General features: G+C 34.7%; 1 protein-coding gene across 1 annotated transcript in view; it reads right to left on the bottom strand.

Annotated features, from left to right (window-relative positions):
* LOC145291671 (poly(U)-specific endoribonuclease-A-like) overlaps positions 1–26613 on the bottom strand; it is a 46685-nt gene extending 20072 nt beyond the window's left edge. The window contains exon 1 of the mRNA XM_080137709.1: positions 26316–26613. Coding sequence (XP_079993835.1) covers positions 26316–26341 — 26 coding nt within the window. The 5' untranslated portion in view covers positions 26342–26613. The remainder of the gene's footprint in view (positions 1–26315) is intronic.
* Positions 26614–27809: the final 1196 nt, after the last annotated feature.

The following is a 27809-nucleotide window of genomic DNA, read 5'->3' as shown; positions in this document are numbered from 1 at the left end:
CATGCTTCAAGCTCAAAACACGGAAGCATGCACACAAAATTTTACTAAACAACTTTTCCTAATGAATCTCAATAAGGACCATCCACACAACTTACTGCAAAATACTAGTTTTATTTTGGTGTCTTAAATTCCTCCCCACTCTTTTTTGTGCTGATGCGGACATGACTATTTGAATACAATTATTCTCAATGATTATTGTCAATTGTAAATAAAATGAATACCGTTTCCGAAATGATCATACACTCAAGTTGATTGTGTTTGTTTTTCCTGTTGAAACTGATTCATAATTTATAATTATTAATCTTTATAATCAATATTAATATATATATATATATATATATATATATATATAATATAAAGCTGAACGTCTGTGTATGTGTCTGGTCACGAATAGGCTTCTATATGGTTGACTATTATAGAAAACTGATCACATATAATGACAGAAGATGTATTGAGACACAGGAATGGGTATGTTTTATCTGGCATAATGATGATTAATTAAAATTGTGGGGTCTGCGTACGCACCTGGTCCACAAAGTATGGAATTAAAAAAATTTAAATTAAAAAAAAACGTTTACAAGTGTTTTTGATATAGATGTACATAAGAATACTTTGATAAGTATGTTTTAACTTAAATAGGGATGGTATAATAAAATTGTGGGATCTGTGTTCGCACCTGGCCTCCATAGAATGAAAATAGGCACAAACTTTGATAAAGACTTTTCATATCTATCTGCGTAAGTATACTTTGATAATTATGTTTCAGTTTGAAGAAATATGGTATAATAAAATTATGGGGTGTTCGTTCGCACCTGACCTCCATAGAATGGAAATATGTCACAAAGTTTAACAAGGTTTTTTTAATATAGATCCACAAAATATTGTAATAAGTGTTTCAGTGCGAACAGGTATGGTATAATAAATTATGGGGTTTATCTATTTTATTTTTACTTTCATCATATTTTGCTTTAGTTTTGATACCCCCAAATTCGAAGCTATCTCTTTACAACCCTTCCTTTTCATAACCTATCATACTTTAATAAATCAGAGTCCATTTTCTGTAGGCTGTTTTCGAATCCAGTCAACGACGGGTACTTTTGCTAGTATATATATATATATATATATATATATATATATATATATATTATAAACCATGTTTAAACAATCATGCTTGAACACTTGCATGTTCAAAGGTTGTTGGGTTGAAACTAATACATGGAGTAGAGTTTAAGCAGTCATTGAAGCGTGCGCATTACCTGTTTTAAGATTGGTGGAATAGTAAAGATTTTCTTTTGTGTGAGAATTTACAGGGTAAAGCTCACGTACACTAATGTAGGTGGCAATTATACGTGGTTTGGAATGAAAAGCAAAATGTGACAAAAAGCATATATGTATATTGAGAAATGAGATTTTAATGTTCACTTTCATTTCAATCTGAAAATTCCAGTTTAACCAGAGCTGAGAGAGAGAGGGGGGGGGGGACAGGAAAATGAGCGAGAGAAAGAAAGAATGAGAGAGAACGGGAGATTGAGCGAGCAAGAAGAAGAGAAAAAATGAGAAACAGAAAAAGCGAGAGAGAATCAGACAGCTTAAAGAGAAAATAGAAAAATAAAAGGAAAGACAAAAAGAGAGAAAGAACGCGAAAACAGAATGAAAGAGATAAGTAAAGAATGAATGAGAAAGAATGTGAGAACGAAAGAGAGTGAAAAAGAGAAGGAGTGAGATAAAAATAGATAGACAAAAACTTTATGGGCAGCCAACACTGACGAAGTCAGTTTTAGTACAAAATAAGAAATATATTACATATATCTGTTTGTTTCAATATTAGTTCAATCGTGCACAAGCTGGAAATATCTTCTCAACCATCAAATCATTTCTCTCTGATAGGTTTATTAATGTAGTCGTTAATGGGCAGAAATCGAAATTCACAGTATAACACTAGCATGCCTAAAGGATCCACCCTGGACCCCTTTCAGATCTTCAGCAACGATTTTCCAAATCAAGTTCTACGATTGTCAACATTTATGCAGATGATACTATCATCTACACTCTAGAAAGTATCTCACTCCTGACACAATCCTCTACCTGAACAAGAGCCAAATACGTCCGAAGAGTATTGTTCCCACATCTTGATAGGGGGGAGGGCTAAGAGTATGTTTTCTTACCTTGACAGGGTACAAAACTGTCTTCGATATCTAATGGGTGAGGATCTTTTCACCTCCCTGCTTCCTCTCTCTCTCATAGAAAAGATGTTGCAATTCTACCTCTGCTCTATCATTGCTTTTATGATAGACTAGCGAGGGGTACCCGGCGTTGCCCGGGTGTTTGGAGGTGTGTGTGGTTTTGGGTAAATCAAAACTCCAGGGGGGGGGGGGGGGGGTTAAAATAAAAAAAAGTTTTGGTAGTTAAGTATGAGGATCGAACCCGAACCTTTGAGGCAAAGTTGTAAATTAAAGTGTGAAAAAAAAAAAGAGTGCGGCAGTTTTAACCATTGGGCCACCGCGTGATGCTAACGGAAACACGTTTGAATTTATTTAATTACTTGGATTTGGCAGGTGCACGTTTTAATGACTTAATGAGGTCAAGTTTGACTGCGGGATAGTATTTCATTTACTGCGGGAACGCTTTTTTTTTTTTTTTTTTTTTTCCCAAGATGTTATAGGAAAAAGCCTAACCCACATGCGGCGAACGCCAAATGTTGAATATTTATCTTCCAGAAGTCGAGAAAATTAAATAGACAGGCGAGCTCCGTTGTTAATGCTGAGATACTACGATTTATATGTGATATAAAAAGTTTTAAGAAGTTGTTAGGCGACTGACCGCTTCTCTGAAAAAAGCCTTTCTTGGACATATACAAAAAGCGAACATACATTTTCGCTTTTATATATATAGATGTTCGACACTGCTTTACTCTATGGTTTCCATGTAAAACTTTCTTATACTGGTCCAGCTACAACAATCGTCAACAATTTCCTCTACTCTCTATTTGTGCCTAAAACTAAAGTAAATTCCATGAATAGAGTTTCTTTCCTAGAAATTTCCATCCATAGAACACAATATGTGGAGCTGCTTCCCAGCTGAATGGTCGATTTCAAGTCTAATGTAAATAAGTTCTTGTTCAGCAATTGTATTATATAATTAAATATACAAAAGTTCCACCATTACGAGGTAGAGTTAATCAGGTGTTGTCTTATCCTCCTAACACTTATTAACACTTATTCTAGGAGTGACATCTAGGCCTTGATAAGCAATGACCTTCAAGTAAAAAAGTTTTTTTAAATTAAAATACAAAAGCAGAGCTCCAGTTCTCTCCAAACTCTACAAAAAATGCCTTAATGAATCTTGCTTTCCGAGCTGTTGGAAAACTGCTTCTGTAGTACCAGTATTCAAGAATTCTGGCGAAAGAACTGACCCATTAAATTATCGCCCTATTAGCCTCCTCCCACTTTTTGCCAAAATATTTGAGACCTTAATTAACCATGCTCTAGTCCAGCACCTTACAGATGCTAAACTTCTGACCGACCATCAATATGGATTTAGACAAGCCCGTTCCACGGCAGACATCCTCACTGTAATCTCTGAACGCATATACCATTCACTGGACAAAGCGGGAGAGGGCAGAGCGGTAGCTCTAGATATATCTAAGGCTTTTGACAGGGTATGGCATGAGGGTCTCCTCAGGAAGATTAGATCTTACAGTATCACTGGTAGAATACTTAACATAATTAAATCCTTCTTAGATAAGAGAAAAATCCAGGTTGTCCTCGACGGTCGTACATCTAAACAATATGATATAAATGCGGGAGTGCCCCAGGGATCTATCCTTGGACCTCTGCTGTTCCTGATATTCATAAATGACCTCCCCGACAAAATTGCCTCTGAGATGGGTATATATGCTGATGACACCACACTCTATAGCAGGCACGACAGGAAAACAAATGAACATATATCTAAAGTAATGGCAGAAACACTAGAGGATGACCTCCAATCAGTAGTGGAATGGGGACAAAAATGGATGGTAACGTTCAATGCCACCAAGACAAAACTGGTTTCATTCAATAATTACAAGAAACCTTCTCTACCACCTATAGCAATGGCCAACGACTCTTTATCTGAGAGTACGTCTCTCAAGCTCCTTGGCCTAACGTTCACAGGAAACATGAGTTGGAACAATTACATCGAGGGCATTGCCAAGGCCGCTGCAAGGAAGGTGGGCTCTCTCTACCGTGCTAGAAACCTTCTAACACCCGAAAGTATCCTGTACCTCTATAAGGCCACTATTCGCCCATGTATGGAGTATTGCTGTCATATTTGGGCCGGTGCATCGGCTACTAGTCTCTCGCTCCTTGACAGGGTTCAAAAGAGGGTCGCAAATCTGATAGGCCCTAAACTGGCATCTAAACCAGCCTCTGTCCCATCGGCGAAACGTTGCATCCCTCTGCCTGTTCTACAAGTATTATAATGGTGAATGCTCTGAAGAACTGCAAGCACTTGTGCCCCCACGACGTGAACACCCTCGACAGACCCGACAAGCTGCAAAATCCCACCCCCACACTGTAGAGATCCCTAGATGTAAAAGATCTTTCTACTCCAGTAGTTTCTTCTCCAGAACTGCTAGACTTTGGAATTCCATTCCAGGTCACTGCTTCCCCAACTGTACTGACATGCATAAGTTCAAGTGCAACGTGAACCAACATCTCGCTGCCCTAATCCCTACATAGTACCCCAGTAGATGTTTCCCCTGATAGTAGCCCCCTACACCAAAGTGGCAATGTGCCTTGTTTGGGGTGAAAATGTAATAAAAAAAAAAAAAATAAAAAAAAAAAAGAGTTTAATAGTAGTGTTAAAATACACTTATGGCAAGTAAACTATACAAGCATTTGTGCCTCATTACTGAAGGAAACTATTAGACATTTTTACGTTCCTGTGTAACTTATTTATCATAAGTATATATATTTTTATACTATCTTCTATCTTTCATATATATATATATATATATATATATATATATATGTGTTAAAAGTTCACGTATGCTTCTAGAAGAGTGATTTCAAGGTCATGGGGGTTTTCTTCTGATGTAGTAAATAATGGGCAATCAGCAATTCCCCCATTATTCAACAATGATGAGGTTGTTTGCACAGCAACCGAGAAGGCTAACATGCTTGCTAGTCGGTTTGTCTCAAACTCCACTTTGGATCCAGCAAAACATTTCACTCCCTGACTTTCTTTTGTGGACAGACACCACACTAGACGATCTGAAAATCACTCCTTCCCAGGTGCATGATATTATAAAAGACCTAGACACCTCAAAAGCATGTGGACTTGATCTCATCCCGGCTGTGTTATTAAAAAAATGCTCTGCTGAGGTTGCTCCAGTCCTCTCCAAACTTTACAACAAATGCCTTAACGAATCTTGCTTTCCTAACTGCTGGAAAACTGCTTCTGTGGTACCAGTTTACAAGAATTCTAATGAAAGAATTGACCCATTAAATTATCATCCCATCAGTCTCCTCCCGCTTTTCACCAAATTATTTGAGTCCATAATTAATCAAGTTCTAGTCCATCACCTTACAGCTGCTAAACTTCTGACCAACCAACAATATGGACTTAAGCAAGCCCGTTCTGCAGCAGATACCTAATTGTAATCTCTGAACGTATATACCATACACTGGACAAAGCAGAGGAGAGTAGAGAAGTAGCCCTAGATATATCTAAGGCTTTTAACAGGGTATGGCAGGATAGTCTTCTCAGGAAAATCAAATCATACGGTATCACTGGACGAATACTTAACATGATTAAATCCTTCTTAAATAAAAGAATTCAGGTTGTTCTCAATGGTTGTACATCTAAACAATATGATATAAATGTGAGTGTACCTCGGGTCGATCCTTGAACCTATATTATTCCTGATATTCATAAATGACCTCCCTGATAAAATTATTTTTGAGATGGGTATATATGCTGATGACACCACGCTCTATAACAGGCACGAGAGGAAAACAAATGAACACATATTTAAGGAAATGGCAGAAACACTAAATTTCCAATGTTGCCAAGACTAAGCTTGTTTCCTTCAATAATTACAAGAAAGCTTCTCAACCACCTATAGTTTGGCTAATGATGCATTACCTGAAAATACTTTGTTCAAACTCCTCGGCTTAACATTCACAGGGAACATGAGTTGGAACAGATACAATGAGAGCATTGCCAGGATCGCTGCAAGGAAGGTGGGCTCTCTCTATCATGCTAGAAAGTTACTAATGTCTGAAAGTATCCTGTACCTCTACAAGGCCACCATTCGCCCATGCATGGGGTATTATGCCACATTTGGGCTGGTGCATCTGCTACTAGTCTCTCGCTCCTGGACAGGGTTCAAAAGAGAGTTGCCAACCTTATAGGTTTTGAACTGTCATCTAAGCTTCGGCCTCTGTCCCATTGATGAAATGTTGCATCCCTTTGCCTGTTCTAAAAGTATTTTAATGATGGATGCTCCGATGACCTACAAGCCCTTGTACCCCCTCGACATAAATACCCGACAAACCCAACAATCAGCAAAATCCCACCCCTACATGGTAGAGATCCCTAGATGTAAGAAAGCCTTCTACTCTAATAGTTTCTTCCCAAGAACTGCTACACTTTGGAACTCCTTTCTAGGTTCGTGCTTTCCCAACTGTACTGATATGCAGAAGTTTAAGTGTAATGTGAACAGACATCTTGCTGCTCAACTCCTGACATAGTATCCTGCAACTTATGTCCATGATAATAGTCCCCTAAATCGAAGTGGCATTATGCCTTGTTTGGAGTGAAAATGGAATAATAAAATTGTTTTTTTAAATGAATATGAAATCTGCATAAATTAAAATATCATGTTTAAGCATATTTTACAATTGAGCAACGCCGGGCAATCTGTTTGTAAAAATACATAAACATCAGGTCGATGCAAATTTTTTACCTATTTAAACATGAAAAACTGCGCGTTCTTGAAAATCTTCATTCATAACAATCACTTTTGCTTTCTATAACTTGATTCAATCTGTCAAGGAGCTTATAAATGCCTCACTTTTAAAATTATTTACATTTTAATTTGAAATATGAATCTAATTCCTTTCATGATTTTAACCTAAAGCTATCTAAATGGTTTTGTAATCCTCGAAATAAATGATAATCGAAGGGAGCTTCGTTAGGAGAATATACAGGATGGGGCAAGATTTCCCGACTAAATTCTCCTAGGAATTCTTTGTTAAGCAGTGCTGTGTGAAGACGAACATTATGACGATGGAAGATGACTCCCTTTCTGGTCAACATGGTGAGAATATTACAGAAAAATATGAACGATGCTTTAATAATCTTTAAAAAGTTATAAATTAATCCTTGTGATCTGTTTAAATGTATTACACTATTTTAAAGTACCCCTTCTTCAAACCGGCGAAAACTTTTTCATCGACCTGATACACATACCATACCTAACTTTATAGATTACTAGCATGGGTGTCCGGCGTTGCCCAGGTGTTTGGAAGTGTGTGTTGAGCAAAAAAAAAAAAAAAGTGGTAGTAGGAAGACAGGCTCAAACCCGTACCACGAAGGAGAAAAAGAACAGGAAAAAAATGTGACATCTTTGCTGTTACGACCACCACCAAACTGGAAATGACATAGGTTTAAATTAAGGCTAGACAATCAAAAAGAGGGGATGACTTTCAAAAATATCGGCGAAAACAGCGACCCCTCCCTGTAGAAAGGTGCCCAGTTGAGGCTGAAGAAATTAATGTTTTTAGCCAATTTTTCGGTATTTGTCGTCTGAAGGGTCGAGCTTCATAACAATACTGATCTTGTGAAAATCCGTCGCTTCTGTCAAAAGTTTTAGGCAGACATGCAAACATACATACATACATTTATATATTGGTAGCTTAAATTTTCGACCCTAACCGATTAAAAAGCTTGCCCTATCTCTGAATACCCTTTATGTAAAATTTCAAATGTTTAGACCAGAAATTGTCTGAGTAATTTGGTAGAGACCGAAGTGGTCAAATTTTCTTTAACTTTGACCCCTTAACATTTATTGTTTTGGGCTCAAATCAAGTTATTAAGTTAGATCCATGTCCAAGGAACCTACAGCTAAAATTTCACTTGTTTAGACCCAAAATTGTCGGAGGAGTTTGGTAGAGTTCTCAAAGGTCAAATCGTTGAACTTTTACTCCTTAACAGTCAAATTTCTGGCCGAAAACGGACTACAAAGATTTTCCCAAATCTCACTACCCTGTATATCAAATTTCGAGTCTGTAGACTGAAAATTGATAGTTATTGTGTAAGGAAATGTACACAGACACACAGATAGACACTTTCACTTTTATAAATACACTAGCATTTCAGCCCGGTGTTGCCCAGGTGTTTAAAGGTGTATGTTGAACAAAAGAAAAGCGGCCAATCTTTTTAACTTTGACCTCTATTATGACCCCTTAACATTTATTGTTTTAGGCTCAAATCAAGTTATTAAGTTAGATCCATGTTCAAGGAACCTATATCTAAAATTTCAAATGTTTAGACCCAAAATTGTCGGAGGAGTTTGATAGAGTTCTCAAAGGTCAAATCGTTGAACTTTGATCCCTTAACAGCAAAATTTCTGGCCGAAAACGGACTACAAAGATTTTCCCAAATCTCAGTACCCTGTACATCAAATTTCGAGTCTGTAGACTTAAAATTGACAGAGTTATTGCGTAGGTAAATGTTCACAGACAAACACACAGAGACACGTTCACACGTTCAAATATAGATAGATATACACGTATCTATTTCAGTGTCAACAAATAGTTGAGCATTTGGGGCCTTTTAACATGCACTAATTCCTACCAATTATTTTCTATAGGAAAAACGTCATTTATAAACTGATGCTATTTTTAGTATGTCAGTTGGTTAATCGGTTTAGTAAAGCTGACACTCGAATGCAAGAAAGATGAGCCAAAACTAAAAGTAATAGTTTTGTCAAATAAAAGATAATTTTTTTTTAAAAGATTTGTGTGTGACGAACATTAAAAAAATTCTATATCTACATATGTTCAAAATCGTTGCAATAAAAAGTTTGTTTTCTCTTGTTTTTTTTAATGAAAAAAAATCTGGTTGAAGAATGAAGGATTAATGATGCTGTAATATTCCACTCATTTATTTTTTTTCTTCTTTCCATGGCAAATTTAGCCCGACTTGATGTAACACCCACACAGAAAGATCTTTGTTATTTTAAATGGGATTCCCATCAAGCGAAGAATACACTACTCGACATAATACTGACATATATCTTTCTTTCTTTATTTCTTTTTTTCAGAGAATAGAGGGAAAGGCAATATCAAAACGAACGAACAATAAAAACTACTCATGCAAAATTAATTTTGTTCAAAAACTTATTCCATTAATCACAAAATAATTATGTAGACTGTACATAATGGCAAAGATAAATAATTAAATCTAGTATATTTTGTATATATATATATATATATATATATATATATATATATATATATGCTTAAAAATGTCTATACAATGTAAACTAATAAACTTCAGCATCATGGTATTGATTTCTACAGACAGGCAATTCTAGGAAAGAAACTTTGCTCATGGAAGTATTGTTTAATTTTAGGTAGAGAGTGACTGTAGTTAGCCGAGTTTTTGCTGTGAATGTTTTATAGGAGGCGGGGACATAGAGTGAAGCTCAATGAAGCTGTATATTATGACTCATACAATGTTCATGTCCTGATAATTGTATACTAGCTTATGCACTATACATGCATTTTTGAAGAGTTGTAGTGCACCTACACCGTATACAATAATTTAATTATTATTAATTATTCACTCACTAGCAGTTCTCACACAAGCCATCACTAGCAGTCACTCACTGGCTATTACTGTGGTATTCCTTGGAGTGTGAATGACAACAAATATCTCCAAATTTCCAGTGTTCTCCATCCCTTTTGTTTGTTATTGCAAATGATTTTGCATTATCGCAACAGCCACTTCCAATTGATTTCCTGCTGGTTATGGCCATTGTATTCTCTGGAGTTTGAGTGGCAAAAAGCCTCCCCGAGATCACAGTGTTCTTCACACTCTTCCAGTGGAGGTCTGGTTAGTGCTCTCCCTCCTCAGTCTTTCCATACTCCTTTACACATTATTTGATCTAGTATCAGCCGAGTTTGATACCGCTATTGTTTTAATTTTAGTAGAAGGAATGAAGCAGTTAAGATTTTTTTGTGGTTTAAGTTCTCTTGGTTTCATGTGGTCGTGTTTTGTTTTATCTCTATTTCAACTTTCATGTGACTGCTTAGCGTTTGCAGTTTATGTGGGTTGGTTTTCTTAAGATTTCAGTCGTTAATTATTATCATTATTATTATTATTATTATTATTATGTGAACTGACTAAGGCTAACCAGTCCTATGGTGTCAGTATTGAACACATCATAGTACTTTCAAACAAAGAGACAGTTTATTGATCCTAGGAGATTTATCATCCATTTTATTTTATTTATTTGATTTAGCAGCTGAGATTCATACATTTTTTTTTCAAATATATGCATCATTTCAGTTTTTCTATTTGTCAGAATTGTATTTGATTCTTTATAGATTAATGTTTGAGTTAATGGAATTGAATTATAGTTTTTTTGTTTTTTGTTGTTTTTTTTTTTTCAATAAATTGCAGAATGCAAAACGAAAACCATTACCGAATTACAGTTCACTCATCAAATTATATTTAAAAATTAGCAGAGACTCGACTTTGCCCAGGATTGAATTAGGATTAACGAATATTCCATACTTCCAATACTTATATTGTCATCAAAATCGGTGAAATTGACCATTTTTCAATCAAATCAATTAATCGTCCGCTCTAGTCGGGGACCTCCATTATGCCCCAGAAACAAGCTTCACATGCCTCCCCACAGTGACTTAGTCTACAATACATTGAAGTTTACATTGCACTGCACAGAAACTACGCTTGATTTCACAATTATTTTTATACTAGCAGAGACGTTCGTCCTTGTCAGGTCATAAAATATTCTTATTTTAATTCATGCAGATTTCATATTTATTATTAACAGGGTCAATTCTCTATTGAATATTATATTGTACCTAATATATAGTAGTGATTTCAAAAATTAAGAAAAATTACTTGGGTGCCATCAGCTAGAATTGAAACCAAAACATTTAGCGCTCTAGCTATGTTTCCTACCGATGTAGCTATCAAGAGATAAGTAAGATTTAATATTAAACGACTCGAAAAAAAATGAATTGAATTTGTCCATGCGCAGAAAGAAGTAAGTTGAAATAAACAGTTTGTATTTCAACTTGCCGATATACATTTGAACACATTATTCATTCATCCAAACAAAGATTTTACTTGTTAAAAACCATCCTTGATATGTATGATTACTATTTCCTGTGAATTTCAGAGTATTATGTGACCATTGTTTTTATTTTAGTAGAGGGGGTGAAGCAGTTAACATTTTTGTGGTTTAAGTTCTCTTCGTCTCATGTGGTCGTGTTCAGTTTTGTTTTATCTTTATTTCATCATCAACGCTCTGATCCCCATCTGGCATCAATTGAAATCGATGGCTCTCGTCTTGGGGAGGCTCCATGTTTTGACAAGCTTCTGGGTTTGACCTTTACTCCTGATCTGAAATGGAACACGTACATCAAATCTGTTGCCAGGGACTCTGGGAAAATGGTGGGATCTTTCTACCGCTCCAGAAGATATCTCACTACTGATGCAATTCTCTATCTGTATAAAAGCCAAGTACGTCCAAGGATGGAGTACTGCTGCCACATCTGGGCAGGAGCTGCTAAAAACAGCCTATCCTACCTTGACAGAGTACAAAATAGACTTTGTGGTTTAGTGGGGGATGCCCTTTTCTCTTCCCTGCAACCTCTCTCCCACAGAAGAGACGTTGCGAGCCTGTCTTTGTTTTATCATTATTTCCATGGCAGGTGCTCGTCTGAGCTCCAATCTCTAGTCGCCCCTCGCAAATCTTTTATGAAAAACACCCATCTAGCTGAAACCACTGTCTAAAATTTTCCCCACTCTTTATCTGTGCCTAAATCCAAACGTAGATTCCATGAGCAAAGCTTCTTTCTTAGAACTGCATACCAGTGGAACTCTCTGCCGCTTGCCTGTTTCCCACCTGACTACAACTTGGACGTCTTCAAGTCCAACATAAACAAACTCCTGACAAACCGCCCCCTTAAGTAAGACACTCTATCTAACCACCCAATACTAATGATTACTACAATACTATCTCATTGATTACTGTAAACGCAATAACCCTTATCCCTGAGTGGCCTTCGGGCCTTGATGGTGAACCCCATGTAAAAAAAAAAAAAAAAATTTTCAACTTTCATAGTTTAAGAGAGCATCAGTTAAATATTTACACACAGGCAGGCATGCATACATCTACTATTTTATTTATATAAAAGATTAAAAGAAAAAGAGTTGTTTATTATTATTATTTTATAAATTGTCAGGAAAAACTTCGAAACTTCAAAAGAAAGCAGATTCAAGCCAAATATTTCCAACCTTTGTAGATCTAATAATGCAAAAATAGTGGACAATTTTTTGCTTTCACAAATATATGGTAGGCTGTTCGAAAAATACTCACCGTTTTTCTAATTCTCTTGAAAAGTTGATTTGGATTCATATTTTTGAAATGTTACACGCTTAATAATTTGTTTACTCCTTAATAAATTTCAAATAATTTATTTCAGAATAACATTTCAAAACATATAAGTCTTTAATCTTCATCGATTGATGGTGATGCATTTATGTAGCATGATGATTGCTCATTGTGGCAAGAAGCTCCAATCTGAGAAAGCAGTGGACTTTTCTGGAAGAGATGATAATATGAAACCTTCCAGTCTCGCTTTTTATCGTCTGGGGATTTTTTTTTTTTAACATGGGAGTCACCACTTATCAAACCCCAGAGGGCACTCAAGGATAAGAGTTAATGAGTGTACGGTAGTTACAGAGACAGCAGCGTATTAATAGTTAATGATAGAAATGGATTATTTAAGGGAGGCAGCTCAACAAGAACTTGTTTTCATTACACTTTAAGACGACCATATTATAGTCAGCTGGAAAGCAGGCCAGTGGAACAGAGTTCCATAGGCGTGCAGTTCTGAGAAAGAAGCTTCGTTCATGGAATGTGAGTTTAGATTTCAGCACTGATAGAGTGGGAGAAATTATTGATAGTGATTATAGCTAAATGAGTGTTTTTTGTGAAAGTTTGACAAGAAGCATTTTTCCAGCAGGTTCCTAGTGTCAAGATATGTGCCCAGTCAGCACCGAAGTCAGAATTTAATAACTGCAGATTGACATTTCTCCATCTTATTGACCTAAATAGTTTTATTGGGTCACTTCGTATTATAGCCGGTTTCAATAAGTAGAAAATGCTGTTTCAAAACAGTATTTCATAGAGTAGGACGGATTCAACCGATGCCTTGAACCTTTTAGTTTTGTTTCATTCTTTTGTAGTAGCTTCCTGGATTTTGTTGAAAAAGTCGATTATGTTCCATTCTTGGTCAATATGCATATTCATATCATAACTAGAGTTGATAAATCCTCCTAAATATTTGAAGCCCTGAACAAATTTTAATAACGAAAATGAAAATAAAGAAATATGTAGAGTTTTCTTTTATGTCATAATATAGTATAGGTGAAGGGTCACCACTTGCAAGTTGCCAAACAAGGCAAACTGCCACTCAGAAATACAGTGAATTACGGTCCATGTCTACGAGTAGGGAGTTGAGCATCGAGATATCTGTTCACATTACACCTAAATTTCTGCATGTTAGTACAGTTGGGGAAGCAAAATACAGGAAGGAAATTCCAAAGTAGTTAAAGTGAAAAAACTTTTAGAAAACTCTCTGGTATTCAGGAACTTCTACAGTGAAGGCGTGAGGTTTTGCTGCTTGTCAAGTTAGTTGGGAGTATTTACGTCAAGGAGGGAACCAGTCCTATAGGTTCGTCAGAACACATTCCATTAAAGTACTTTTTAAAAAGTACAAGGATGCAACAGGGGTTGGAGCCTTGTTGACAGTGTTGGACCTATTAGATTGGAGACACTTTTTTAATCCTGTCCAATAGAGAGAGACTAGTGGTTGATGTACCACCCCATATGTGGCAACAATATCCCATGCGTGAGTGAATGGTTGCTTTTTATAGATATAAGAGAGCGTCATGTGTGAGTATTTTTTCTAGTCCAATAGAGGAAAACCACCTTCTTTGTGGGAGCCTTGGCAATGTCTTCAATGTATTTGTTCCAATTCATGTAACCTGTGAATTTTAATGATGAACTCTCAGGTAGAGTTCTATTATCCATGTCAATCAGTAACTGGAAAGTTTCTATGCGTTTGTTAAAGGAAAGGAGCTTTATCTTAGTAGCATTAAACATAATCATCCATTTACGTTTCCATTTCACTACAGACTGGATGTCATTTTCTAAGGCGTCAAATATTGCCTTGGATACATGCACATTCTTTTTTTTTAATACATATTTGCTATAAAGCATGGTGTCATCAGCAAATATACCCATTTCGGACACAATTTAAACGGAGAGGCTTTTAACCCCATGCCATGACCTGACACTCATCTGATCGTCTAATGATCGTCTTTGACCTGAAAATAAAATCTTTAAAAGAAACGACAACCTTTTTTTAACGGTTCACATGTTTATCATACTGCGAGAAAGTAATATTTTGCACTAGCTTTACTAATGAGTTTATTGTGATGTTGTATAATCCACACTAGACTTTAAACTATTGCACAGGCATTTTTGCTGTCAACCTACCAGTAATAGCTATACCCATATATATATATATATATATATATATATATATATTTTGTGTACAGAAAGTTGTTAGTTGAGACAGGTCATTGGTACCGTCGGTTTCAAGCCCGATAATAAGGCCCGTTTAAGGTATCCTTATCAAGCTCTCTTCAGCCAATATTCGTCTATCTATATAAGTACGAAAATATAAGTACGCTCTTAAAATTTGGATTTTCCTTTTAATTGAGCACTCTGCTGGAATTCTTTTTCCAAAAAAAACTAATCATATATATATATATATATATACTTGTTTATTGTTATATAAACATGCTCACATCCCACTGCTACAAATAGCCACTTGTTTCAATCAAACAACAGATTCATCAGGCAGCGACTTGACTATTCAAAAGTTCAATGAATAAATCTTTATAAAGGTTTATTCATTGAACTTTTGAATAGTCAAGTCACTGCCTGATGATATCTGTTGTTTGATTGAAACAAGTGGCTATTTGTCGCAGTGGGATGTGAGCATGTTTATATAACAATAAACAAGTATTATCAGCTCTTTTTATTGAGCACTATCTAACAACCTCGTTGAATTCATTAGTCCATTACTTTTGAATATAAAAAAAAACACGTATATATATATATATATATATATATATATATATATATATATAGGAGCAAACAGTTAATAAAACATGTTAAAAAACACTTTGAAAAAGAGTTTGTTTTTTTGTTTGTTTTTTACATAGGCATCACCACATTATCAAGGCGAAGAGGCCACTCAACGATAAGGGTTACAGAGTGTACAGTAGAAATTGGACAATATAGTAATCATTAGTAATGAAAATTTGGTAAATTTGATAACTTATATGGAACGGCTCATCAAGAACTTATTTACGTTAGACTTGAAGACAACCATATTGTAGTCAGCCGGAAAGCAGGAAAACGGAAGACAATTCCACAGGCGTGCAGTTCTAAGAAAGAAGCTTTGTTCATGGAATCTACGTTTAGGTTTAGGCACAGATAAAGAGTGGGGGGAATTATTGATAGTGTTTACAGCTAGACGAGTGTTTCTTGTGAAAGTTTGGCGAGGGGGGACCATAGATTGAAGCTCAGTCGAACACTTTCCATGAAAATAACGATACATCAGAGACAAACTCGCAACATCTCTTCTGTGAGATAGAGGTTGCAAGGAGAAGAAAAGGACATCTCCTACGAGGCTACAAAGTCTATTTTGAACTCTATCAAGGCAGGCCAAGTCCTTTCTAGCAGCTCCTGCCCAGATGTGGCAACAGTATTCCATCCTTGGACGTACCTGGCTCTTATATAGATAGAGAATAGAATCAGCAGTGAGATATTTACCGGATCGATAGAAAGATCCCACCATTTTTCCAGCGGCCTTGGCAACAGATTTGATGTACGTGTTCCATTTAAGATCAGGAGTAATGGTCAAGCCCAGAAGCTTGTCAAAACTTGAGGCCTGCTGAAGACGAGAGCCATTCATTTCAATTGATGCCAGATGTGGATTAGAATGTTGATGATGTAAAGAGAGAAGCTTGGTTTTAGATGCATTAAAAGTAACCAGCCACTCCTTTCCCCATTGTACTACGTGCTCAAGATCAGAGGAGAGAGAATCGGAGAGAACATGGTCGTTTACTGTCTTAGATGTGGTACCATAAATGGTAGTGTCGTCAGCATAAATGTCTACAAATGATGTAAGGATGTGATTTGGAAGATCATTAATGTAGATCAGGAAAAGAGTTGGGCCCAGGATGGACCCCTGAGGGACACCGGCATTAATACTGTGAGCTTCTGATTTTTGCCCATCAACTACTACTCTTATGAACCTATCAGAAAGAAATGATTTAATAATTGAGAAGACTTTTCCAGCTATACCATAGCTAGCGATCTTATGAAGTAAACCTTTATGCCATACCCTATCAAAGGCTTTAGATATGTCAAGAGCAATTGCCCTAGAAAGATTGCCACTGTCGAGAGATTTGCTAATCCTATGCGATATAACTGTAAGCACATCTGCTGTAGATCTAGCAGAACGGAAACCATATTGAGTGTCACTAAGAAGGTTATTTTTGTTGAGATGTTTGATTACTTCTGTATTTAACACAGATTCTAGCAACTTACTCATGACGCACAGGAGACTTATTGACCTGTACTGAGAGGGGGATGAACGATCACCTGAATTCTTAAATACAGGGCATACTGATGAAATTTTCCAGGGAGATGGGAAACTATTCTCCTTAAGACAACGTTTAAACAGTCTTGTAAGTATGGGCGCTAGTTCAGGTTGAAGTTTTTTGAGTACTATAATTGGAATACCGTCAGGGCCAGTTGCTTTACTGGAATCAAGGTTTTTGATTAGCTTGGCAACATCACGTACAGATATACGTATATCACATAGCGTGTTTTCTGATACAGGAGGAAATATTGGGGGTTGGCGGCCTTGGTCGCAAAGGGTAGAATTAGCTGCAAAGTTCTTGACAAAGAGTTTGGCTTTGTCTGATGCTGACGAGATTACCTCAGGTCCATTGATAATAGTTGGGATGGAGCACACGCTTCTGTTCAGGATTCTGTTTGCTATTTGCCAAAACTGGTGGGAACCAAGCCGCTGCTCAGCTACTTTGGACTTAACAGATTGAGCATACAACTCTCTTGCGTTCTTTATTACTTTCTTACAATGGTTGCTGGCAGTCCTGAAAGCGGCTTTAGTTTCCATACATCTATTACGTTTGAAGCAGTGGAAAAAGTGATTTCTGTGCGCAATGGCAGCAGCACATTCTGGTTAAAAACATATTTAATCTGAAACGGAAACACTTGATAAGTGGATATTCCTTAATCCGCGGAGTTTCAAAGAAATACTTTCCTTCTCATCAGAGGGTAGGAATTAGCAAAATGCGGGATCGGATTTTGCATACAAAAGTATTTGATGAAACAACAAGTAAGTCAAAGATCTTACTTAATAACAAAAAAGTGAAGCAGAAGGAATATGGTGAAGATTTATCTAATTTTATATATATATATATATATATATATATATATATATATATATGCATGTACATATATATTTGAGAATATCAAGAAAGAAAATATTTAGATATTAATGTAAAGTTTTTACTGATCGTTTAAAAAAATCTATTACTAATTAATTACTTTAGTGTGGAATGTTGTGACCTGATTGTATGGGCTTTTCTAGACAATGTGTATAAAGGAGCCTACATAGTTATAAAATTATGTCGATCACAATCACATAACAGTAGAAAATCCGGGTGCTTTTGTGGTTTGGTGCTAAAAGTAGAACAATTTGCATAATATACATGTCTGTCTTTAAATATCACAGTATTATTAGAAAAGAGACAAACAGTAGTATGTGAACTTGGTATTATGACATTTCTTCAGTTCCAGCTTTCTTCAGCTAATTGACCTTAATAGTTTTTATTGGGCCACTTAGTATTATCGTCGATTTCAATAGGTAGAAAATGCTGATTCAAACTTAAGCATGATAGACCAACAAAAAATACTATTTCAAACTAAGACATGACAGACCAAGAAAGATTCTATTACAGACCGACATATCAAAATTAAAATTCGCCCATTTGATCAACAAATATACTTAATGCCTCTTTCTTATTTAGCTGGAAATTTTTTCTGCTTGCAATAACATTCTTGATGCATGGGCTATTACTTTCATCTGTCCATCATTTTCGTTGTATGGTAAAATGCCCCCTAATCTTTGGTTAGTGTTGGTTGGGAAGTGAAATTCTTTTGCCAAAAATCTTTGTTAACAGGAAAATAGTTTCAGGAAACAAAATATCTCCTAATTTTTTTTGGGGGGGGGGGGTAGTATTTAATTAGCATATTTTTCATGTTCGATGGAGAATTTTCCAAGCAATAATCAAATTTTTTGCTTATCTGAACATGTCAAACAACATTTTTATTAAAAAAGATTACTTCATACTTTTGAAAATATGCTAAAAATATGACCTTTTCAGGCCTATATCTAAATTCTTCAATTGAACTTTGTCCAAGTGTGGGTTTATTGGAAACAAAGCCAATAGAGTCTCGGTCACTGTTGAAATAGCTTTTACCCTGTTGACTGAGGTATGTCTTTGGTCCTGTGTAGTTCTAGGAGATCCACCCTCAAAAGTTTTGTCTTCTTCCTTTCAGAAGTTGTTGCTAATAGCCTGAGGCGCACATACCGGGGTGCCGACGGGACCCACACCAGCATTTTTTCCAGGCTTGAGTGGTCTTCCTCTATGGTGCTGACTATTCAAGTCCCACCTTCCGACTCTTGCGTCACATTATCCTACCGTTGGTAAGGATATAAATATCAAAATAATTTGATCATTTTCTCTTGAAAATTTTTGTAAGAATTTTGCAAAAAATTTGCCATTTGAGGTCTTCTCAAACTGTTTTCGAGCCTTTCTGTGTCTTGACCACATTGTTTACATATTTACTGTTCAACAAATTTAAATTTCTCTATATTTTTCTTGTGTGCTATATCATATTATTATGTTGTTTTTTTGCATTTCTGTATCCTTTGATATGATTGAAATATTTGGATTTTAAATACTTCACAATGTGTATTGCATATGGAAGTTTGGAAAATCTGTATCTTCCAAATAATGAATTAAAAGTAAGTAATAATTTATATTAATGTATTAAAATGGTTGGTTGTTTTTGTTTTACGGCATATCAACACATTTCAGGTAATTTAATGACGAATCCAGTGATTTTGAAGAAAAAGATTTTACTAGAGTAAGCTTCTATTTAATCAATAGTTGGGACCCTAACACACTCCACAAAGCCTACAAACTGGGGCCTCACTATCGGATATAGCTTAAAGTCATATTCAGGACCAAATGAATTAAAAGTAAGTAAGAACTGGTATTGATGAATTAAAAGTAAGTAATAACTGGGATTGATGAATTAAAAGTAAGTAATAACTGGTATTGATGAATTAAAAATAAGTAATAACTGGGATTGATGAATTAAAAGTAAGTAATAACTGGGATTGATGAATTAAAAGTAAGTAATAACTGGGATTGATGAATTAAAAATAAGTAATAACTGGTATTGATGAATTAAAAGTAAGTAATAACTGGGATTGATGAATTAAAAGTAAGTAATAACTGGTATTGATGAATTAAAAGTAAGTAATAACTGGGATTGATAAATTAAAAGTAAGTAATAACTGGTATTGATGAATTAAAAGTAAGTAATAACTGGGATTGATAAATTAAAAGTAAGTAATAACTGGTATTGATGAATTAAAAGTAAGTAATAACTGGGATTGATGAATTAAAAGTAAGTAATAACTGGGATTGATGAATTAAAAGTAAGTAATAACTGGGATTGATGAATTAAAAGTAAGTAATAACTGGTATTGATGAATTAAAAGTAAGTAATAACTGGGATTGATAAATTAAAAGTAAGTAATAACTGGTATTGATGAATTAAAAGTAAGTAATAACTGGGATTGATGAATTAAAAGTAAGTAATAACTGGGATTGATGAATTAAAAGTAAGTAATAACTGGGATTGATGAATTAAAAGTAAGTAATAACTGGGATTGATAAATTAAAAGTAAGTAATAACTGGGATTGATAAATTAAAAGTAAGTAAGAACAGGGATTGATAAATTAAAAGTAAGTAAGAACTTGTATTGATGAATTAAAAGTAAAAATAACCTCCGACTTCTTCTGGTGTATCTTGTCGAACTCGGGAATGTTTCTGTCAAATTCAGGAATTTGGACAAAATTTCGGGAGGACCACTTTATTTACTTCACGGGGGTAACGTGCTTTTGTTCCATCAGCCATGACTGGATAGAGGTCCTAAGTAATTCGAAACTGTCTTTTTTGGTCGCCCACGCTGAGAATTGAATCTTCAACCTTCAGGACAGTGCTATTTTCTACAATTGATTTTTCCAAGTACTCTAACCACTGCGCCACAGGTCCTTGCGGACTTGATTTGATTTCTCTGTTGTAGCTATATCCAATACTGAAGTTTGTTCTTACGACAATAAATGTTGCTATCACAATTGAATTTATATATATATATATATATAATTTGATGTACACTGTGTTGTTGCAAGATTTGTAGTCGTTTGATTTACCTATGGCAATGGCTCTATTTTGTAGAAATATTTTTATGCTAACACATTTATTCTTGCTCCATAATCAATTTTTCCAATCTATTTTAGTTTTATTTATTTTCATATTTATTGTCCATTTATCGTTTTTTGTCATTGTTATAATTTATGGACAGCAAATATAGATTTTCTTTCTTGTTGTGTTTGATCACCTATTTTATTTATGATCTTTGTCTTACATATTTTTCAAAGCATCCAAATTATTTGTTTTTTTCCACTAATTTGGGAAATAGGTTCTATGCTTCAACTTTTTTATATCTTCAAATATTTATTAGTGAGGCTTGCTTTGGTTTCGTTGTTTTATGGCATATAAACCCTTTTTTGGGTTATTTAATGCAAACATAATTTCAGAAAAAGGTTTTATGCTTCAAGTTCTTTATATCTAAATATCAATTCATAGTGTTTGTTTTGTTTTTTGTATAGAACAATTGTTGTTTCTGTTTTATTTTATATTGATTTTTGCAAAGGGAAAGGAAAAAACAATAATGCTTAGTGCATTTCAGGTCAGAAAGCCAGTATCTTCAGACAGTCTGATTTGGTAGCTGGATGATGAATATCCACAATATTTATTGTTGCTTATATAGATTTTGTTTTGTTTATTCAGAGTTTCGTTATATTTCTTCGGAGTAGAGCTTCATCATCATCATATTTAGTTCATTTTTAAATGCTCCAATATGTTGAATAGCTTTTAGAAATTCATTTCCAAGCTAACCATTTTCTCTCAAGTCCATCTTTATCCCTTTCTACCATGTTTTCCTTGACCTTCTTTGACTCTGAATCTGCTACTTTAATTGGTCTACACCTACTAACCAATAAACTCTCATACATTCTTTCAAAGTGGCAATACCATCAAAGTCTCCTGTTCTGCACGCATCTCCTGAAACTGTCCAGATTGAATCTTCTTCTGAGCTCATCAACATCCACCATATCATTTCATATCATTTCTTCTCATGCAGCACGTGTTCTTAACCCTCACTGGTGACATCACACTGTCAAACATCATCATACTTCATACACATGTCTGATATACTCTTCTCTTGGTTGACAGTAGTAATACTCTGCTAGTTAGTAATGGCAAAAGTTCCCTGCATTCATTCCATTAACTCTTAATTCTATCTATCACACTAGCACCTGCTCCACCCTGTGCTCCGATGGTGTCAACATCGGAACAATATTTCTGAATAATGTCAATAACCTCGTCATCCACATAAATTTTTTTCCAGATCTGAGTTTGCATTCATCTCCATTGTCTTACACTTCTTGCATAAAAACTGATTGTTCTCTCTCAACCAACAAATAATTCAATTGTGTTTCTTCTATTTATATTCTTCTATCCTTTATTTATGAATGCTATAGCGATGATACTAGATGACAACACTCTGAAAGCAGTAGACTCTTTCTGTTACTTAAAAGATATGTGAAATGGAAGTGGTGAATAAAATTTTGTGAACTGTTGCTTGATAACATTGCAAGCTGTCTCTCTTTTACATTTGGAGTAAGTTGTGTATCAGTTGTGTAAGTTGGGTGGCAGTTGTGTGAAATAATTTCTTTGGGAATTATTATATTTCAAAGCACATAAGCTTTAATCTTCTTCTTGTCTTGAGTCATCCATCGATTGATGGTGATGCATTCATGTACCATGATGATTGTTCACTCATTGCAGCCAGAAGCTTTAATCTGAGAGAGCAGTTGACTTTTCCGGAAGAGATGATAATATAAGACCTTCCAGTACATTGCTTCTTGTCCTCTGTGGAATATAGGAGTACTTTTTTCAGGAGGCCGTATTTTTTTTTTTAACTCTCTTTAAAATTAATTTAGATTCATATTTTTTAAATGTTACACACTTAATAACTTTTCCTTATTTCTTAATAAATGTCAAATAATTTCTTTCAAAATAACATTTCAAAGCATGTAAGCCTTTAATCTTCTTGCCTTGAGTCATGGAACCACTTTTCCAGCAGGTTCATAGTGTCAAAGTGAGCACCAAAAATCAGCATTGAACAATTGCAGATATGCATGGAAAGCACATACAACATCACATTATATGCAAAGCACATACAACATCACGTTATATGCAAAGCACATACAACATCACGTTATATGCAAAGCACATACAACATCACGTTATATGCAAAGCACATACAACATCACGTTATATAGAAGCAAATGTTAAACCCTCACCTAGTATTTTCTCATCCAACAGCAGCGCACTGACACATCCATGATTAGGTGAATCTCAATGTGAAATCTGGGCAAATCCAACACATTAGATCAGTGGATTTGCTGGAAGCACTACACTTGCCAGCCATAAAGGTCATGCTAAGGATAAATCAGTAACGTTGGTATGGTGTGGAGTGCTCATCCTCCTGGAGAAACTGTTGCAGAAGCATGGATGTTTTTGATTGCAGGAAGATTGGCAGGCAAGGAAAACTTCAAAACAAGTAATGGACAAGGCCATACAGAGTAGAATTTGGAGACAGTTGAAACGGCTGGAAATATTTTTAAATAAGCTCTGATCGTTGGACAAAATAGTGACATTAAATAAATATAGGGAACTGGGTACTTATGCCCTTATGTGAAAGTACGGCTTTTTTGGTTTACAGTTTAGACATTTAGAGAGTACATAGCAGAAAAATGCGATTTCAGGACCGAATCAAAAACCTAACAACAATAAATGTATTTATTTTTTTGTTTTTTAAAAATTATAAAACAAATACAGTTTTTTAAACACATATTATAGATGTTTTGTAACAAAGCCCAAATCCTGAAATTTTCAAATGCATGTTTTTTGTTGTTGAGAAAGTTTTTATTGGATTAAAATAAATATAAAAAAAACTTATAACACAAAAAAGAGTTTTCTACCTTTGATATGTACTCTCTAAATATCCCAACTGAAAACCAAAAAAGTTGCATTAGTCCACTAGTGCCGAGGAATGTTTTCTGATTCCTTTAAGTTAAATATTTTTTATGGTAATGTTAACTGTTCGGTTACTTGTTGTTCATATATGATTGTTTCCAGTGAAAAATCAGATTATCTTTTGCATAAGATTGTATCTTGTTATTCCACAGATAATTATGTCTCTTATTAAACTATCTGTAATTTTTCAAAATTTGCATTGTTTTCTCTTTTAATTTCCTGATAAAATATCTGGCCTTTTGTCTTCTTAAATTTTTAAAAATGCGTATCGTACTAATATGAGATTCTTTCTTCATTCACAATATTTATTGAATTTCAATATTTGCTTCTTCTTCTTGATTGCAGTTCAATGACAGTGAGTCATATCCATTGTTAAAAAGATAGCTCTAGTTACTTTAGCTGGACTTTAATCAGATTCTTAGAGGTGAAATGTGAATTCGTCTTTCCAGGTGTCATCTATTTCATCAACGCATTCCAGACATTAGGAAGAATAGCAGAGCAAGAAAAACCTGGCTCAACTAACCTGAGATCAACACCTTGGATCGAATTGCAGGAGACGTTGCCTGGTGTTATTTATTGAAAAATAGCAGCATACACAGAAATATACTGAAAATAATAGAGTAGAATTTTTAATAAAAAATTTAAAAAAATTTTTAAAATTAGAGATTTTATGCCGATATGACTGCAAGGGAAGAAAATCTCTGATAATGGCTAAAAATAGCAGTGGTTTTGAACTCTGAATAATAGTTGAATTTCTTAAATAAAAATACTCGATTATTTTCTGAAAATTTCAGTGTACGTTAACATTTTCCAATAATAAGTATTTTTTAAATTAAAAAAATAATTCCTGTTATTTCATTTTTAACTGCCATATTTCACTCGTGTGTGTATATACATAAGCGGTCGAAAATAAAAAAGGACCTCAGTCTAACAGGAGTTCTCCTCCTCCACCCCTGTCTGAAAACAGAACAGATACTACATTTTGAATTATTTATTTACAAATAAAAAATCAATTTCACTTGCAAATTAGGCACAAGATCATCAAGAGGACATTTTTATCCTATTCTTCAGTCCAAAGAAAATTATTTTTTTCTTTTTTTGTTTGGTACTTATACATTTATTGTACGTGGTGTGAGAATAATGTCATTTTTTAGAAAGCCATCCTTAAACGTGAGGACGGTATTGTAACTATTCTGTACTTTCACCTAACAATTTAACAATAAAAACTAACATCCTAAAACTAGAATTTAACTTGAAGATACTATTATAAAAATAGCGTGGTACAATACATGCATAAGCATCTTTTTTATGTTAATCAGTTGTACCCCCAACCCCAGTTTTTTTTTTTTTTTTTTCTGGACGACTTTTCATTCCGGAGTTTCAAATGTACAATGAAACTATAAATTAATCATTTGCTACACACACACACACACACACACACACACACACACAATTCTACTTTTTAAGGCGATTACATGCAAATAGGTTGAAAAAACTTAGCGGTAATTTTTGTATTTTATTTATATTTTTTATATGGTTTCATTATCGCGGAGAAACAGTAATTTGTTTTTAGTACTCATGTGTGATCCGTGCTGAAATAATAACGTTATTATTTAAAAGCCATTCTTAACATGAGGGGGGGGATATTTTGTACCTATTCTGTACTTTAACCTTACAACCGAATAAAAAACAGACATCATAAAACTTTAATTAAACGTGGAAATACGATTTAAAAAATAGCGCGGATAACTCTGCATTACCACCATTTTATTTATTTATTTATTTATTTTTGATATTTCTAAATTTTACAGTTTATTTTTTAGATATGGTGTTAGACTTACAATTTTTACGCTATTCTTTGTTCATTACATTGTTAGATGAAAGAACAGAATAGTTAACAAAACCTCTCCCCCTCCCAATATTAATAATAGGTTTCTAAATAATAATATTCACAATCTGTAAACAGCAGAAATACCTTTGTTTTTGTTTTGATTTTCTTTTTGTTTTGTTTTGTGAGGAGGGGAAATCTGATTTTTATTTTGTGACGTTGATTTTCGGCTACTGTAACTCATTACAGGCTATTACTGTGCCATTTTCGTCTGGCATGGGAAATGATCCGTAAATCACTTTTTTTAATAATTTGTTTAAATATCACTAAACAATAAAAGTGAAAATTTGTTTTCAAACAGACGTAAACGAATAAACGAGTATAAAATGTCACGTGACAGGTACCCCCCCCAAAAAAAAAAGTTTGGAAATACAACAGCTTTGTTTGTTTTGTGTTTTTTTAACTAATAAAAAAAAAACTCAAAACATTTCATTTTCTCCTGGCGTAAAAGTAAAACCAAATTATGATTACCATATATGGATTTCCATACTTTTTACTCATAAAATAAATAAAAGAAAAACTAACAATAAAACGCAAACTTACCCTTCAGTTTGATAAGATTTCGACATGCTTTTAAATTAGCGTCAAAATAGTTTCTGTTTGTGTCTTGTCTGAAAATGGCAGCAGATTCCCGTCGCCAAACAAAATTAGAATGTCCTTTTTTTTCTTTTTTTTTTATTCCCTTCTTTCACTTCTTCCTTCCTTCTTCCACAGACGTTTTTAAGTTTGATTTTGCAAGAGTAAGGAAAGAAACGAGAGAAGAGCAAAACACGCACCCCAGCTAACGTGCGAGGGGGAAATCGGTCACTCCCTCATGCCCAGCCCACGTTTGCCACCCGGCGCGCACGATTAGGAAAAAAAAAAAAAAACTCGATACATTCAAAATAGAAATTAATTACTGAGATTCATTTATTTTTATTTTAAAAAAAAAAAAAAAAAAAAAAAAAAAAAAACTAGTTTTTATTAACATTTTTTTAAAAACTTAGGTTTTATTAATATTTTTATTCGTAGTAAGAAATAAATTTACCCAAACGAAAGATTATATTTTTATTAGTAATAATTTATAATATAACGCGTGATGTCCACGTATTAAGCAGCTGTTTATTTAGACTGGGAGTGCCGTTGGTAGTGGTTACGAGAGTTGTTGCGGCTCGTGGCAATTGCAGCATTTTGAGGCCCGAGGATTTTTTATCCTCGGCTCCAAAATCAACAGAGATTTTACCTTTTCTATAGATCTGGTCCTTGTTGATTGTGGTGTAATAATGCTGGTTTTGTGCATGCTTAGGAAGTCCACCCTCCCAGGCTTTGCCTTCTCTCTTAAGAAGGAGTTAGTTTATTGCTAATCGCTTGAGGCGTCCTTACCAGTGAATGCCGACGGGCTGCCCAGGCACTTTTTGCAGGTCAGCGTGCCTCTCCTCAGGAGCGCTGACTTCTCAATCACACTTTCCGACTCTGGTGTCACAGTTCTTGCAGTGGGAAAGAACTAAATACCTCCAAAATCAACAGAGATTATACCATTCCTGTAATGACTTGGTCCTTGTTGATTGCAGTGTAATGCTGGTTCCGTGCAGTTCTAGGAGGTTCACTTTCCCAGGCATTGCCTTCTCTATTAAAGAAGTAGTTAGTTTATTGTAGGCACGGCCAAAACAGGGGGGGGGGAGTAAGTATTTTTTGATGGAGGCTCTCTTTAAAAATCTATCAAAAAGCAAGTAATTATCCAATCAATACGGAAATTTCACCGATTATTAAGTGAATAATGAACTTTATAACGGTGTACTATTTTCTTCGTAATCAATATATATATATATATATATATATATATATATATATATATATATTTGTAACTACAAAGAAGGAGATTGTAGGCAATATATACATATTGCCTACAATCTCCTTCTTTGTAGTTACAAATATGCTTAAATAATCAGCCGAAACTGAACAAAATATATTGTATTGTGGGGATTGTGAGGATTGTAAATAAAACAACAGCAAAAAAAAAGCAACTGTGCACGTATCTGATTTGGAGGTTGAAAATCC

Source organism: Euprymna scolopes, chromosome 2, assembly GCF_053919585.1.
Source record: "Euprymna scolopes isolate OS-2025 chromosome 2, ASM5391958v1, whole genome shotgun sequence".
Lineage (NCBI taxonomy): Eukaryota > Metazoa > Mollusca > Cephalopoda > Sepiida > Sepiolidae > Euprymna > Euprymna scolopes.
Note: the sequence above shows the minus strand (reverse complement) of the source record. Positions and strands in the feature narration are given on the sequence as shown.